The sequence below is a fragment of the Ostrea edulis genome, chromosome 6 (genome assembly GCF_947568905.1).
Source record: "Ostrea edulis chromosome 6, xbOstEdul1.1, whole genome shotgun sequence".
Taxonomy (NCBI): Eukaryota; Metazoa; Mollusca; class Bivalvia; order Ostreida; family Ostreidae; genus Ostrea; species Ostrea edulis.
This window is the reverse complement of record NC_079169.1, coordinates 66,403,281-66,419,923: the sequence shown is the minus strand read 5'-3', so window position 1 is coordinate 66,419,923 and position 16,643 is coordinate 66,403,281. Positions and strand designations below refer to the sequence as shown.

General features: G+C 37.2%; 1 protein-coding gene across 1 annotated transcript; it reads left to right on the top strand.

Annotated features, from left to right (window-relative positions):
- Window positions 1–3,312: 3,312 nt before the first annotated feature.
- LOC125647319 (uncharacterized) lies at window positions 3,313–16,448 on the top strand. The gene is made up of 10 exons (XM_048873999.2): window positions 3,313–3,338; window positions 4,265–4,509; window positions 5,021–5,119; window positions 5,372–5,550; window positions 5,802–6,704; window positions 7,715–8,230; window positions 8,448–9,371; window positions 12,277–12,449; window positions 12,649–12,743; window positions 14,934–16,448. The coding sequence occupies exons 1-10, from the start codon at window positions 3,313–3,315 to the stop codon at window positions 14,978–14,980; spliced, it is 3,207 nt and encodes a 1,068-aa protein (XP_048729956.2). The 3' UTR covers window positions 14,981–16,448.
- Window positions 16,449–16,643: the final 195 nt, after the last annotated feature.

Genomic DNA, 16,643 nt, shown 5'->3' with positions numbered 1-16,643 from the left:
GTCTATATTGTAACCGATTTGTTGCTCACTTCGCAATCACATATTCTGCCATAAAATGGCTGAAATATTGCCAAAACAGCGTAAAACCGTAATCAGTCAATCGCAATCACATGTGGGCTATGGATACGACAAATAGAGGACAGGGAACGCAACAGATACTGAAGGTTTTGGAAAATGCGCAATAAATTTACAGAGGAATGAATCATTAATCCTGATTAATAATTTTTTTGTACAAAACTAAAAATATGCCGGTCAAAGAATAAACTTGCCCGTTGTTCAAGTGTGGCCTTGGTATGAGACTGGTTGCCTTCCTTGGGTATATTTTTCAATGGCATCTGATTTTCGAGGATTAAAATTCGATAGTACCTGTTTCAAATGCCACAAGGTTATTTTTAAAATGTCTTATGTTCTCTTCTTTCATACATCCTCGATGGTCTTTATATTTCATAGCAACAAAGGAGAATGAATTAGACTCATACAAACAGAATGGTGTGTCCATTGGCAGAGGGAGAAAGTGTCAAATGATTAAGATATAAAATGTTTTGAAAATTACAATATTTAGACTGTGTTTATTATTGCAGTACGTTATCTGACGTCCAAAACATTACTTTGTTAAACAACACTCTTGATTCTACGTACAGGTACTCTGAACTCGATATTGAAAAGACACTGGAATTCCTCACTGACAATATTTACGTAGTTTTTGGTGACCAGGTTTTCCAACAATCTGACGGAATTCCCATCGGCACAAATTGTACTCCGTTTTTAGTTGACCTGTTTTTGTATTCTTATGATGCAGGATTTATACATAAGCTTCTCCATGAGAAGAAAAGATATCTTGCTGTGGCCTCCAACTCGACATATAGATGTACCTAATGGATTCAATATAAATTTTCATTCATATCTCATTGAATATAGGTGTCAACGGCAAACTAACAACACCACTTTATCACAAAGGAGATGACTTCAGCTTCTCCATCATTCTCTTTTCGTACTTGTATAGAAATATCTCGATACACGAGAGCATGTTCAATTTGGTCATGGTCAATTTTTTACTCGAGGCAGACTACTGAGAAATAAGTTGATGTTACAGGGGTTTCAACAGTCTCGTTTAAAGCCAGCATTTCACAACTTTAGGATCATTATAATGATTTAATTTGCAAATACAAACTATTACTAAGTCTAATGATATCGGATGTGTGTCATATCAATTGTTTGACCGTTCTTTACGTACTGATTTTGACTGAAGATTACTCTATTTACTAGATCAAGATAGAGGTTTCAAGGCGGATGTGAATGGTCAACAAGGGACGGTTACTCCTCCTAGGCACCTCTAGTATGTCCAGGGGTCCGCCTGTTTACCCTTCTCTTAGTGGGATTTGTGAGATTGATCAGTGTTCCTTATCTTCACTTGTTAATTCATTATATAAAGGACCTCCCCATAGCTATAGCGTGTGCTCCCTTCTCACCATCCCTCTTTTCAAAGAAAAAAAAAGATTTATCTATTTCAGTAAATATTAAACACTGATGTATCTCCAGTAAGTGTACAGGCCTTTTCTCCTGGGATATTGGAAGATAAGGGTGAAAACTAAGTTTAAAATGGTTACCCTTAGCCTTAAAACTATAGAATTACTACACGAATTGATACAGCTTTCATCTATTCACAGCTGGGCAGAGATATTTGAATCCCACAACAATGTGTTATTTTACAACTTGAACTTGTACGGGATGATTTCAGCTTCTCCATCGTCAACTTCCCATATCTACATATATGTAGCAATATTCCATTATCACCTGCATATGGTGTTTATATCTCTCAACTGATTCGATACGCAAGAGCTTGTTCTGCGTATGGTCAGGTTTTAAATCGAGGCAGGCTATTGACAAGTTGATGGTACAGGGGTTTCAACAGTCTCGATTAAAGTCAGCATTTCGCAAATTCTATGGTCGTTATAACGATCTAGTTTGCCAATACAACCTATCATTGAGTCAAATGCTGTCTGACGTGTTTCATACCGATTGTTAGACCGTTCTTGGCACACTGATTTTGACTGCGGATAGTTCCGTTTACCTGATCAGTATATAGGGCTCACGGCGGGTGTAACTGGTCGACAGGGGATGCTTACTCCTCCTAGGCACCTAATCCCACCTCTGGTGTGTCCAGGGGTCCGTGTTTGCCCAACTATCTATTTTGTATTGCTTATAGGAGTTATGAGATTGATCACTGTTCGTTATCATCACCTTTCAGGATAGAAAAGTGGGGAATGATAAAGCATCTTCCTCACATGTATATTAAGTGTAAATAAGAATTTTCAAAGAACATAGCTGACATGGAGGCTGTATATATTCAGCGGTTTCCCAAAGTTTTGCATGTTTTTGTCTGTTTGCAAGATATCATAGTTATTGTGTATATTATCAATGTAGAATCGATGAGACTTTTATGAAGTTTTTCTCCGATTTGATATGACTTCTGTGGGTGTATGTCAATGCGAAAATGACCGACTTCCACATTCTTCAGAGAGATTAAAAGTACAATTAGCTTCAACATATCCGTACAAATTGAAAACTCCGTTCCAGTCAGTGCGCTATATAGACAACAAGAAAGTCATAATTATGCATTTAAAAGAAATTTGTGCTTTAAAAAAGCACATCCTCATCTAACAAACAAGATATTACTAATGAATTTTGATTTTAAACGCAACAGGGATCCCAGGAGATAAGTTTTAAGTAATACGGTTTGTAAACGAAAAACATTGTTTATGTTAAATGCATATAATCCTTGAGGGTTTTGTTTTGGTGATGATTGATTATAACATTTTTTCAGAATTCATTCATCGAATAAATAAGTCAAGCAAAACATATTTGTGCGTACATTTACTAGACTTTGATAAATTGGCCCGGAATGTGATACGTTATTCAAGCATTTTTCTTCACCAAATTTCCAATGTGGTTTTCCATTTAATGTGAATCAAATAATAGGTAGGTTTTGTCTTTCCACCCTCTTTTTCAGATTATTGAGTTGCGTACGCTTTGAATAGCTTTCAGTCCACACATCGTCATTGCCACGTGAAATCTCTAGAAAGTGCATTTTAAGAAAGATTTCAAGGAGAAGATTTTTATTTGTACGATTATATACATGAACGTGAAACTTCTTGCGTGTTATTTCTTCACCAAGTGTCCTTCTCAAAGCTAAGCCATTCGTTGAGTTTTTGTCTAAGTATATATAAATATTATCGGATAGAATTTGTGTGTAGTGATATTTTTCACTTTCTACAGAAATTCTTGAAAGAGAAAAAGACTTTCTACTTAAAAATGAGATTGTGGATCCTTTACCAAAGGTAGGTAATGCGTTGTGATAAAATGTGTATCATGGTCAACCTGTTAACCTCTTTCATAGAAAAGTAATTAAGATGATTCGTTAATACCTCCCCACAATCATGTATTTTTTTCAGTTCTTTGTTACGTTTTTGTTGAAAGTGAAATACAATTAACAAATTACAGCATTATTTGAAAAATAGCATTCGATAATTTTTTTTAACCAATGACAAAGCAGAAACACAGTGACTTTCAAAAATTGGCATTAATTTCCAGATCCAATGTTTTCGGCAATTAATGTTTTCTCATTAATAATTGTCGAAATTTCTAATTTCAATTTAAAATGTCAGTTTATAATACAGTATGTGTGTTCATGAAGCATATTATTAGTTACACAGTTAGTTAGTGACCTGATACGGAAAAATACATGGTGTGAAATGAAAACCCGTATCGGGTGAGGCGAAATCGAGCCCGATACGGGTTTTCTTTTCACACCATGTATTTTTCCGTATCAGGTCACTAACTAACTGTGTAACGAATTTATCACGTCGAAGATCCCTAACTGTATATATGGGGGTCTATATCATACAACTTAATCAAATGTCTTTCCTTTTGACACGGCTGCAAGTCGAACCCGACGATAAATAAAATTACTCGCCCAATACGGATTTTACTCGCATGATACGGTTTTTTTCACGGCGTCATGTGACCAAGACCTGACCAATTAGATTTCAACAATTTTGTGATAAAACAATATACATAGCCACTGAATTCATCTGGTATGTATCAACTTATAGGCGAAACACCTTTAATAACGTAGATAATAGATCAGTGTATTTCTCTCTAGAGTTTCTATGTATCACCTCTATTAATTAACTACTAGTTCTTCAAAACTGTTTACCTCTAGATGAACATATGTACTTCATTTTATCTCTTTTATTAAATCTAGAGTTTTTTCCAGAGTTTTTACAGTTTTGATTGTAAACATCGTGCATGGATATACTTCTTTTCCCCATGTGACGTCAGTTACTGGTAATGTTTACTTGGCGGGAATATTTACTTTAAAATCATCTACACGCACCGGAAGTGAATGTGATGGTCAAGCGGTTGTGACGTCTGTGATGGCATTGGAATTAGTCAAATGGGCGATACGTCGATTGAATGAACACAACTACATTCCCGGAGTAAAAATAGGCAGGGTATCAGTTTACTATAACTTCCTTCACTAAAAATTACAAGTGATGATATCAATCTATAAATTGTTAGAAATTCATCATGAATATGGGATATCTGCTACATGTACACAATAAGAAAATCAAACTGCATTGACATACTACTGCTGTAAATAAAAGATGACGTAACACCGATCTGATGCCGCAACACCGAAAAATCATTAGGTTTAGCGGCACTAAACCTCTGTAGTTCCCCGAGGGAAATCTATACCCATAGATATACGTTTTAGCAATAGCAAAACATGTATAAACATATACCTACTGTCCAAAAGTATCTCATTTGGGAAAAAATCTATTAATAACTTTCATAGTATTAACAGATAAAACAAAGTAAAATAGATGCATGCCATTTACACAGAGCAGTGCCATCAGTAAATCATAGAAGCATTTTTTTCACGTTTGATTTTTAATTTTCATTGGAGTAATTGTTGTGAATCGAACTTTTTTCATTATTTTGTTTTCTGTTTTGACAGGATTATTAACCTTTCCTTCGTGTATGTCAGACAAACTAGTTGGCTACAGAGCTGTGGAAATATCGTCCATTATACAAGAAAGAACAAAAAACATTATAGGTAGGAATTCGTCTGTTACAGATGGATACGTCATTGAAACAACACAGATAATTATATGTTCTTTGTTTAAAATGGTATCTCTAGGTCAATTTTTGAATAACTTTTTTCTAAGAACTTTTCTATGGTGTGTCCAGGGGTCCGTGTTTGCCTAACTATTGATTTTGTAAAACTTATAGGAGTTATGAGATTGGTCACTGTTCATTATCTTCACCTTTTCATTTAAGAATGATTTTATTTTTCACCATCTTTTAGGTATCATTGGAGCAGAAACCAATTCCCAGTCGGAATGGATCGCTACTATACTGGCCGGACTTCCACAGTCTGTTTCTCCCCCTATGATATCCTATTCCTCAACGGCTGCTATTCTGAGTGATGTTTCAAAATTTCCAAATTTCTTTAGAACAATTCCTTCAGACAGAATACAAGTGAAGGTGAATTCAACATCAAAGAGAATGCTTTTCACTTTCTTCATTCAATATCTTTAAAAGAAAATACCCAGTAGTTTGTTTGAAATGTGTGTGACCGGTCGATAGGGGATGCTTACTCCTCCTCAGCACCTGACCCCACCTCTGATATATCCAGGGGTCAATGTTTGCCCAACTCTTAATTTTGCGTTTTTTATAGGAGTTATGAGATAGATCACTGTTTGTTAGTTTCACCTTTTCATGTATATATTTTACAGGTCATGGCGTCTTTGCTGGTGGAGTTAGAATGGAACTACATCTCAATTGTACATGAAAATAAGGACTACAATCGACAAAATGCCGAAACTTTACAGGAAATGTTACGAGAGAAGGGGGTATGTATCCGCTCTGTAAACAGTTTTAATACAACATACGGTGTCGAGATGACCACTCTTGGACAAATCGTTAGAGACATCATTTTACCGAAAGGTGGCGCGGTTAGCGGTGTAGTATTCTTTGGAGGAGAGACTTCCGCTGAAAAGTTTTTAACGGTCATCACAAATCTGCACCTCGGAAGAGACACGCCATCCCTTATTTTTTCTTCAGAAGTTGGATTATCTAAACATACATTCAATGCAAAGACACTGCCAGCATCGAGAGGAAATCTTATAGTCCGTCCTACAAGTCAACCGATCAAACAATTCTTAGAGTATTGGAAAACAATTTTCCGAAACAAAACATTGATTGCAGAGGAATTGAAAACAAACCCCTATATGGAGGACGTATTCTCGATCATAAAAGGGTGCTCTTTTGACGATGTGTCGTGTGATGAACCGACAGAAGTGGAAATAGAAGCTTTCACTTCAGATTATGTAATATATGATCAGTATGTGTTGGATGCTGTCTGTATTTTTGCGAATACATTAAAAAACTTGAGACATGAAGTATGTTTAAACGATGCCTGTTCATTACTGAAATATGACGGCCTGAAAGAGATTTCCACAGCACTGAAAAAAGTAGACGTAAATTCCTCTTCAGAGTTTGGATCAATTTTTCATCTGAACGACCGGTTAAAATTCAATGAAAATGGAGAACTTCGATGGAATGGAAATACAGATATTTTTTCTGTTTATAATCACAGGAAATGCCTTCAAGACGAATCAAGTTACTGTTTTACTCAGGTTTGTGTTCATATTTTCTTATGAAAGACCAAACTTTGATATTCGCTTATATGAAGAAGTCTTTTGAAATGTCTCTTTTTCGCAAAATGCTTGGAACACTCAGAGGTAGTATACAAGATGTGGTAAAGGAACCATGCATTTGTTACTATCTAACTTATGACAATATCTAAATAAGAAAATATCACACACAGATTAGCACCGTAAAGGCAAGTAACTGAAATTTTGAGCGATTCAACTAAATGATTTTGACATCGGAAGAGTTTAAACAATTATGAATTGCAGTCCTTCCATCCTTTTGGACTAATCTATCTTATACAATTAAGAATAATAAATATCGATAAACATTTCGGATTAATTAGATGAATTCATTTTAATATTCCCCTTAAATTGTCGCCAATAACCTTAAATGTTACCTGTATTAACACCTACTTCAAATTCAACAGTGGCGTGTTAACCATTTGTATATATCTAAATTTTACAGAATTACTTAGGGTAGATATGTCAAAAATAGACACCGATTATTTGTGGCATGTTTGTCTGTTATTGAATTTTTGTGTCTTTGTATCGCTTGTTGGTGTGTTGGTTTAGCGGCCCCTTAGAGACTAGAGACATCGCCCGCTGTAGGTGAAGTGCCATAATTTTGACCCATGCATGGCGTTCAGGACCCAGTCTGATTAAAATCAGACTTCTTAGATCCATGCCGGATATCTTAATTAGATTGTTCAAGACAGTATTGGTGAAGATTCTTTATCATCTCAACAACTACTGCGACACGGGGCCTCCATTCTCAAGGACAGTCAACCTTGAGCTATACAAGATTTTCAATTCTGTTAAGCTGAAAAGTCTTTGTCAAACGTAGATGAATAGAAAAAATTAAAAGTCTTTGTCAAACTCAATGCCATATTTGCTTCGATTGAACTTATCCGCAATCAGGAGCATACAGTTTTACAAGTACATCTTACAAGTACGTCTTTGTCTATATATGTACCATTCACATTTTTATCCTGTAGGTTGCAACATTCTCTGAAAATATAGTCGTTAACAGAACACTATTGAAAGATTATGACCAAACTGGAATGGAAAGACGCTATCATAAAGCACAGTGCAGAAAGGGAGACATCTGCACAGCCTGTCTGCAAAATAACGAGGAACTGTATTACAAACCCGGAGATCTTGTCATTGTCGCTGCCTTTCCAATTCACAATGTTGGCTACAATCCCCTGAAATGTGGAGGATTGCGAAGGAACATTGGTTTTGACGTTGCTCTTTCTGTAGAGTATGTGGTAGAAGAAATAAACAACGATTCCACCATTTTTAACGGCACTTCTGTTGGGTTCCTCATATTAGATACTTGTAATGATCCGCTCATTATTCAAGAGCGCATGCTACGTCTGTTCAGGCACGATAACTATTCGATACTTCCGCATGATATATTGGACAGAATTCTTGGATTTGTCGGACCTTTCGGGAGTACACAGTCGATACCAATGGTATCACTTACAAATAAGCTGCAAGGAAAACCTCATGTATGATATATATATATATATATATATCCTCCCTTTATTTCTTTTTTCATATGTAATTCATACTTTACAATGTCGTTCTTCTTCAAGAAAGATACTTTCCTAAACGTTCGAATTAACAATTAATCAATACAGTATATGTTTCGTATATGACATTTACATATCAATGAAAAATGAATGCCGTCAAAATTTAAATAATAGTAACCGTTTTCTTTATAAGGTTGGGTGTTGTGCAACGACCACAAAATTATCAAACAGAGAGCTGTATCCAAACTTTTTGAGAGTTTCAATGACTCTAGACAAAACAGCAGAAGCGATGATTCAAATAGCAAAAACGCTGAATGCGTTTTACATCCAAATCGTGTACAGTTCGGGAGAGTACGGCGAAGGTGGAAGAGAGGCAATTGAAATCAGTGCTAAGAAACATGGAATTTGTGTAGCCAATGCAATAGAAGTGCCAGATAGGTCAAATTACATTGCGGTGATTGACAATCTTCGAGTCAAACCATCGGCAAAAGTAGTCTTAACATTTCTCCGTTCGTTTGGTGCACCATACGTAATGCAAGTGATAACAGAAAATATGCAATCCGATGATGAATTTCATTTTATCGCCTCGGAGACCCTTGCCCCACGAAAGGACTTCCTGATTCCTCGATTAAGAGGCACTTTGGCTGTAGCTCAAGAAATGCCACAAAATCCTGGGTATCTTCAATATTTAAAGTCCAAGTATCCAAAACCAACAGACTCTAATTCTTGGCTCCTTGATATAATTCAAAGTCGTCAGAGATGCTTTTTCCCGTGGAGTTTTAACAAGTCCAGTGTTCTAACGAGACCATGTGGTCCAACTGACCATTTATCTAACAATGACATCAATGCAATAGACCCATGGGCACCATACCTACTAAATGCAGCACAAGCATTACTGAAAGCATCTGCCAGTGCTCTACGTGAGATATGCAAAACGACAAAGTATATATGCCCTGGATATCACGAAACCCAGAGAGTGGTACAGCACATAAGAAATGTTCACCTTGATATAAATCAAAACGGTTCATACGTTCCTGTTTTTGATGAGCATGGAAATGGTGTTTATGGCTACAAGATATATCAGATAGTACTAGACGGGAATCTTTCATACAAATTGGTACGTATTTAGACCATACCACACAAGAAAAGTCTTTTATAGACGAATTTGATATATCACGTACAAGTTTTAATGTTCGTACGCCGATAACAGGCGGTTTGACATGTGCTTTGTTTGCTATTTTAGTATTCTTTTCGTTGCAGTTTAATTTTTACTGTTGGCAAAAACTTAAAATTTATATAGTCTTAAAATTAATATATTATATACACAAACACGTAAAAAGACTGTAAACGCATATTTAGGTAACAGGGGATGCTTACTCTTCCTAGGCACCTGATCCCACCTCTGGTGTGTCCAAGGGTCCGTGTTTGCCCAACTATCTATTTTGTATTGCTTGTAGGAGTTATGAGATTGATCACTGTTCGTTATCTTCACCTTGCATTTAGACAAGTGCAAGTTGTATGGCAACATTGAAAGGAATTTAAATCTCTCTGTCAACCACAACATCTTGGAAAAATTAACTTTGAATGTGGTATTATAACATCAATTTTTCTTTTGATTAACATTCAATTTTAGAAAATGATTTATCGACATTTATTAGGTCTTTCCACCTTTCTGTGGAAAGACCTTTTGATATTGTTCTGTTTATTATTCTTTTCTTTCCGCCGCGAGAAGCTTTTGACGTCTTAAGACTTATCGAAAATCAATGTAGACCATCCTTTTCGACATCTCAAAACATGCTCAGATTTGACCCTGCGTAACTGAACTTTGACCTTTAACGAACTTGGAGGACTTTACGCGAAAAACCCTTGTTATCGGTTATTCTCGAAAACCGTGAATGATAGGAGCATCCGACCTTTTCTAGAACACAGAGGTGACTTGGTCCAATTGACATGGGCATTCAACGAAAGGATTCGAGGACCCTTTCAGGAAGTTAGTACCCCTCATGATTTACGATTTCTGCGTAAGAAATTGTCGACTCCTAAAGCATTCGTCGTAGAGACACCGAACCCACTGGAACGGGTCGGGTGACCTTGACCTTGAAAAAGTAGGTCAAGGTCAAAGGTCAAGGTCATCCAGAATGGCCAGAAAATGGCACTTTTTATACGCTCTTTCACGCTTCAGATAACATCGAAATATCATATGGGTCAGCATGGAATTCTGGACTGGTCTCGGTATTACGAATGTCAACTCTGAACATTGACCACTCTGCGAATGCCGGCGACTTAAGGTCGAAAACCCCGTTATCGCTACTCCTACTAGACCGCAAGTCGTGGAGACGCAAGACCTTCGCCGACGAATTCACGATAAAACCCCCTTGCATCGAGAAGTTGACCGAGGGAAACAGAGAACCCTTAAGCATGGTTCTCGCCCCCGAAAGTCTCCGACATAGTCATTCGAGCCCACAACTTCTTCACGGATGCAGATAGAGGCACGGTACAACTGGCACGAAGCCCCTCTGACCTTCAAAATGAGGTCAATGTCATAGGTCAAGGTCACACTTTCGCTCCCATGGGGTTTTTGAGGTTTGACCTTGAAAGTGGGTCAAGGTCAAAGGTCAAGGTCACGCATCCAGGGGCCAGTCTCCACGAGTAAGGCAAACCCACCCATCACGGCTGTCGTCCCCAAGGAAGAAATCCCCCACCCTTCAAGTGATCTGTCTGTGATCAGCTGTTTATACACTATTTTGACCGTTCTCATGCCCAACAACAGGATTCTATAGCTAATCTGACCTACACCTACACATCTGACCTACACCCATTTCTTCCATTTCTTGACTGTCTTGTAAATCAAACATGAATTGCATTTGCATTCACGAAAAGAAGATATCAATGTCTGCCAGTGCATCAAAATAAAGACTAAGTTCAGTTGTTGTTGTTTTTTTTATGATAATGATGATGCAACTTTACTCGACAGTTGAACTCATTGACATTCCATCCCGACTGTGATTGTAAACAAATAAACACTTACCTGCAGGATCAGATGGGATGCAGTACTCCTATTCTCCGTTCAGATATCCTACATGCACTCAGACACTTTCTAATTCACCGGCCGCCATTTTGGTTGTTTGTTGTCAAAGCCTAAATCCGTATATGCATGCCTCCTTGGGTGAAATGACTGAAAGACATTGTCTCCGTGAATTAGAACACATAGGATGAGCAATTACAAACTGTATATTAAATTCCACAATCCACAACACACACGGTAAAATCCAGTGCATCTTCACAACATCAACATGAGGCTTGTAGACTCCCAGCATGCACGATCAGCAGCTACAATCTCTGAAAATGTCACATCCGGTTTCTTTGCACCTCCAAATATCCTATCTAACAGGTCTAAAGTCACCCCAAACACCTGCACAAGTCCTATTACACTTTTACCTGATATGTGCATATGTGCTGGCTATCCAACACCCACACCCTTTTCCCCCCAAAATTTGACGGGTACTTAATGCGAAACCAAGCATTGAACACACTTCAACACTCAAATTTAGGCGGCAAATTTGAATTTCTTTTCGAGCCAAATCAATTTTTTTTGGCCTCATTTGACCTACTTAAGAATGGATCAAGATCAAAGGTCAAGAAACAAATCCAGAAAAGGTGGAAAGACCTCTAATTGTTCGCGAACAATTAGGATTACTAGTTTTTAATAATTATTCTTGCAATAATCGATTTTCGAACAAAGTTATAAAACATGTTAATGATAGACTAGGCAGTGATTGATTTGATACCTGAAACTATTCATCCTCTAAAAATGTCTTGCATGTCCATCTGGTAATCGTAATTCATTCGAAGTGTTTTTCCGACCCTGCTGGAAAGGACCAAGAAGTTGTGATTAAATGTTTTTAACATGTCAGCGTTGATTTTCACCGGTTTAAGCACGGTATGTGTGTCATGTTAAAGTGAGGTGAAAAATTCCAAGTAACTATTTAAGTTCGTAACAGATATTCTTTTACTCTGTGAAGGTTGGACAATGGTCACCATCTTCAGGTCTCATATTTGATAAGCACGAGGAGATACTTTCAGAATCTAAGAGTGAAAGCAGGTGCCCGAATCATCAAGACTGTAGTTTCTGCAAGCAATTCCTGCATCAGATAAACACAGATATTGGTTACCAGAATCTGGATTCCTCTGACCGGTAAGTTACAGAATCCGTAACCAGTAATTAAAATGTTCCATCCAATACAACCTTAAACAGCACAAAACGTTTCAGCATTTTATGTGTAAATGTTTGTGCTTTATAGCAGTCTACATTTACCTACTGATCTGCATTTGATCAGATTATAACTTGTATACGAGTTGTTGGGCTGTTTGATGATTTCTCCTCTTCTCTACAGATCTACAGGATTCATAGTGGGAATAACAGTGGCCACTTTCCTTGCAGTGCTTTTTCTTTCAATGTTTTGGTTCCAGTGTTATAGGAACCGTAGAGGTAGAACAATTTTCCCCCTTTCCTTTTCATTACGTGCACTACACCTCTGTCAACGGCTTTTTACAGAAATCTTGTAAAAGTTTCTAATATACATAATTCATGTTTTGGACTAAATATGAAATGCTTTTAGTGGATTAAATTGATGTTTATTGTAAATTCTTTCAAATCGCTGTTTTCTGATCCTGAATTTCGAACTACTTCGTAATACGCGTATGAATAAAGGACATTCACGTGGTGAAGATTTGATGAAAACTTGGAACCAAAAGTAAAAAAAAGGCTGAAAAACTACGATAAAACTTGGAAGATAAGAGACAAACAGATAAATGGTAAAAATGTACTTATCAAAGTGCCATTGGGCTATGCAAAACGGCCTGATATTCGGTGTCAACATGTTGCAAGAACTTTTAAGGGAAAGGAAACGAGAATTACTGTTTATATCATGTGATTGAATTGTCATGTGATTCCAAGCGTTGACAGAGGTGTAAATGAAGCTTGCGTAACGCGACCTCTGGTAAGATAATGTTTTCTTTTGGTGTTTTTCTTTCAGATATTCAATCATAACAAGTGTATTTTTAGCTAATGAATAGTGAAGATTAACGAACAGTGATCTACATTGTGTATCTCATAAATCCTACAAAGAATACAAAATTAGGAGTACGGCAAACACGGACCCCTGGACACACCAGGGTGGAATCAGATGCACTAACTGAGTGGCTTGGGTGACCTGTCGTGTTCTGTTTTTGTTTGTCATGACGACAGCGTTGGAACATTTTCACCCCTCCCGCGATACTACTAGACTAATTTCTACCAAATATGCCATGTAATATTAATAAGATAAAGGGTATGAAATTCCATTTCATGTCCCCTGCTCCCGGAGTGAAGAGGCTAAAAGAATATCATGCTATCTATTTACTCTGGGGTTTCTAGTAGACAGTATGATAATATTGATTGGCTAAGGTGACTCTAGCAAGACGGGGGATTGTTGGATCTGGTTTAGGGCAGGATTGTATGGTTGGTGTAGTAAATATACAGTATTTTATTACGAATCTTCTTGACTCCTATCCTATGAACTCATATGGAGACGTCACCATTGCCGGTGAAGGACTGCAAAATTTAGGCCTATGCTCGGCGCTTACAGCCTTTGAGCTGGGAGGGATCTATATCGTGCCACACCTGCTGTGACAAGGGACCTCGGTTTTTTCGGTCTCATCCGAAGGACTGTCCCATTTAGTCGCCTTTTACTACAAGCAAGGGGTACTGAGGACCTATTCTAACCCGGATCTCTACGGTATTCACCAAGATTAATGTCATCAATAAAAATGGGAATTATTTGCCTGGAGGTTATAAAACTTTTACCTTAATGATACTCAGCCATGTTTGTTTTGAGTACAACTCTGAGCAAGCTCCAAGCATACTCGAAAAATCTTGAGCATATACTCCATTTGAGTATGAGTATATTTTGATAAAAGTTTTATAACCTTCTCTTTTGAAAATAAGTACGATTTAGAGCACGGAGTTAGAGTTTGAGTATGAAAACATGCTAAAAAAGTTTTATAATCTCCGGGCCAGTACATAATTTTAACGGGGAAAATGCATAAAATTAAACGTATCTTTTCATCAAAAAATTAATTTGAGTCAGTGAAATGCGGCTGAAATACCGCTAAATCGGCATAAAACAACACGAATCTTAGATTGTTTACTTTACGTCTTCTCGTCGATAATCTTTCACCCACATTGAGACGTACGTCACCATCTGCAGATGGAGTTTCACAAACTTAGACAATTTTTTAAGCGCTGGAGGGTCAAAACAGTGAGAAACCTTTAACATTCCAACGCCTGTCAGGACACAGGACCTCTGTTTTTAAGGTCATATCCGAAAGACCCGTGATTCTCGAGTATTTGGTAAAGGAACAATCACGACCTATATTTCGTCTTAGGTTAGACGCGGTCATGAACGAGCGGGGCTCGAACTCTAGACATTCCGGTTATGAAGCGAAAGCTCTATCAATGAGCTACTGCGCTTATTAGTTTTGTTCACGTGACTGCTAAAGCGCATGCGCCTCTTTTGGGCGATAGAAATCAGACTATGTAAGGAACGCCATTGATATTCCGATCATTATAATATAGTAAAGACCACTGCATTCAAGAGAAAATCTATACTTCATATTTGTCAATTTGATCCTCTTGCAGATGAGGTTGATCCAAATGCTCCTTATCTGGACGTCTTTCAAATTTAGCTGGAATCCGATACTTTAGGATACAGCAGAGTCCAAGGAAGCATCTAAAGTACACAGAACAGGTGAAAATCTCCACAAGCGACCCTGCGAAAGGATTCAGACAGAATACCGCGTTAATCACGTCAAGATATAAAATTAGTATACGGCAGAGGAATTCACTGGACATGCTAACAATTCTAATGACAAGGTCGTCAACGCTGAATCGTACCTATCCTTTTCATTTGTGAGGTCGAAGTGTTTTGATCGTAACATATGACAATCACGAGCATTGTATATTTCCAATATTGTCAGTTAATGTTTCGCGGTCTTAAATGTGTCGTGAAAATATCGACAAAATATGGAGTATATTAAAATATATACATGTAGCATAGAATAGATATGGGAAAAAAAACCCACTAAGAATGTCCCAATATCATGAAGGTACGATTCTCCACTGCAAATGTATAATACTACACCGCATATTTTCTAGAACATTTCTAAACACTGGGTGAAAGATGATAACTAAAGTGCACGAAAATTGCTGCTAAAGTCGTCTATTAGAAAACTTTATAAGAAAATTCTAGAACATCGAGTATAAAACACTAAGATGGGTTGGTGTTTAGATGTTTCATAATCATTTTTGTCTGAGAGCGGTAGGATTCCAGTGGCACTTTTGACGAATTCTGGATGTTTTGCTGTTATTAAGGAGTAGTAATGATCTATTTATAACAGCTATGTTCCGGTAATGACGTCATACGAAATTGCATATTTGTCATATAGTTTTGATACAAAATTATCTTAAGTATATCGTTGTATATTTATGCCACCACTTATCAGATAATTATGCCGAATTGTTGGTTAATTATTTCGACTTGTCAGACGATTTTGTCTACTTGTCAAACAATAAGTTTAAAAAGTAACCGTCAAAATGATTTCGCGCCCAAAAGGTGTCATTCACTTAATTAACAATGCAATGATCTGACAAGCTGACATAAAGATCTGACAAGCTGCCATAAAGATCTGACAAGTCGACTAAATGATCTTTTTGTCGACTTATCAGATGATTATTTTGACTTGTCAGATAATGAGTTTGATTTGTCAGAAATTAAGGCGGAAAGTAGATGTCAGTGATTGGCATTAGTACATCAGAAATTTGAATATCTTTAAAAATTCATCTTTTATTTACTGCGGACATTTTTATATTGAAGTTTTATGGCTTGAATTTCGACAATTTTCCTCCCACCTTTTAAAAAGGTGTTAAATCATCGCACATTGAAAGCAGGGTCCTTGATTATGTCATTTGGTGGGCTTTTCAAATTTCGATTAATTTCATGACGAATGCTCTCTAGGAAATTCGCCTTGTAGTAACTGTCATCGACTTTGCTGAGGTCCATGTAAAAATAACCAAGATAATCATCCTATTTCACATCATCAAAGGTCTTAAAATCTGCGTATTCACTCTTTTCTAATAAAGTCTTCAGATACCTTTGCTAGTCCTTTACTTGTTGTTATAGTTTTCTCCGAAGTTGGCTTTATGTACTTCAATTCGCGCTCCTCTTCGGTCGTTTACACAAATCTTCCCTGGGCAGTCGTAATTTTTGTCAGGTAAAGGGAATCACTCCAAATCACAATCGAAAGTATGGTGAAAAGTTAGTGTCAATACTAAAAAGACGTAGCGACCGCC

Excerpts from the sequence above, each read along its gene's own strand:
- LOC125647319 (XM_048873999.2), top strand. The coding sequence starts at position 3,313 with ATGAGATTGTGGATCCTTTACCAAAG. Across the intron at positions 4,510-5,020 it reads CATTCCCGGAGTAAAAATAG|GATTATTAACCTTTCCTTCG; the intron begins GCAGGGTATCAG and ends CTGTTTTGACAG. Across the intron at positions 6,705-7,714 it reads CAAGTTACTGTTTTACTCAG|GTTGCAACATTCTCTGAAAA; the intron begins GTTTGTGTTCAT and ends TTTATCCTGTAG.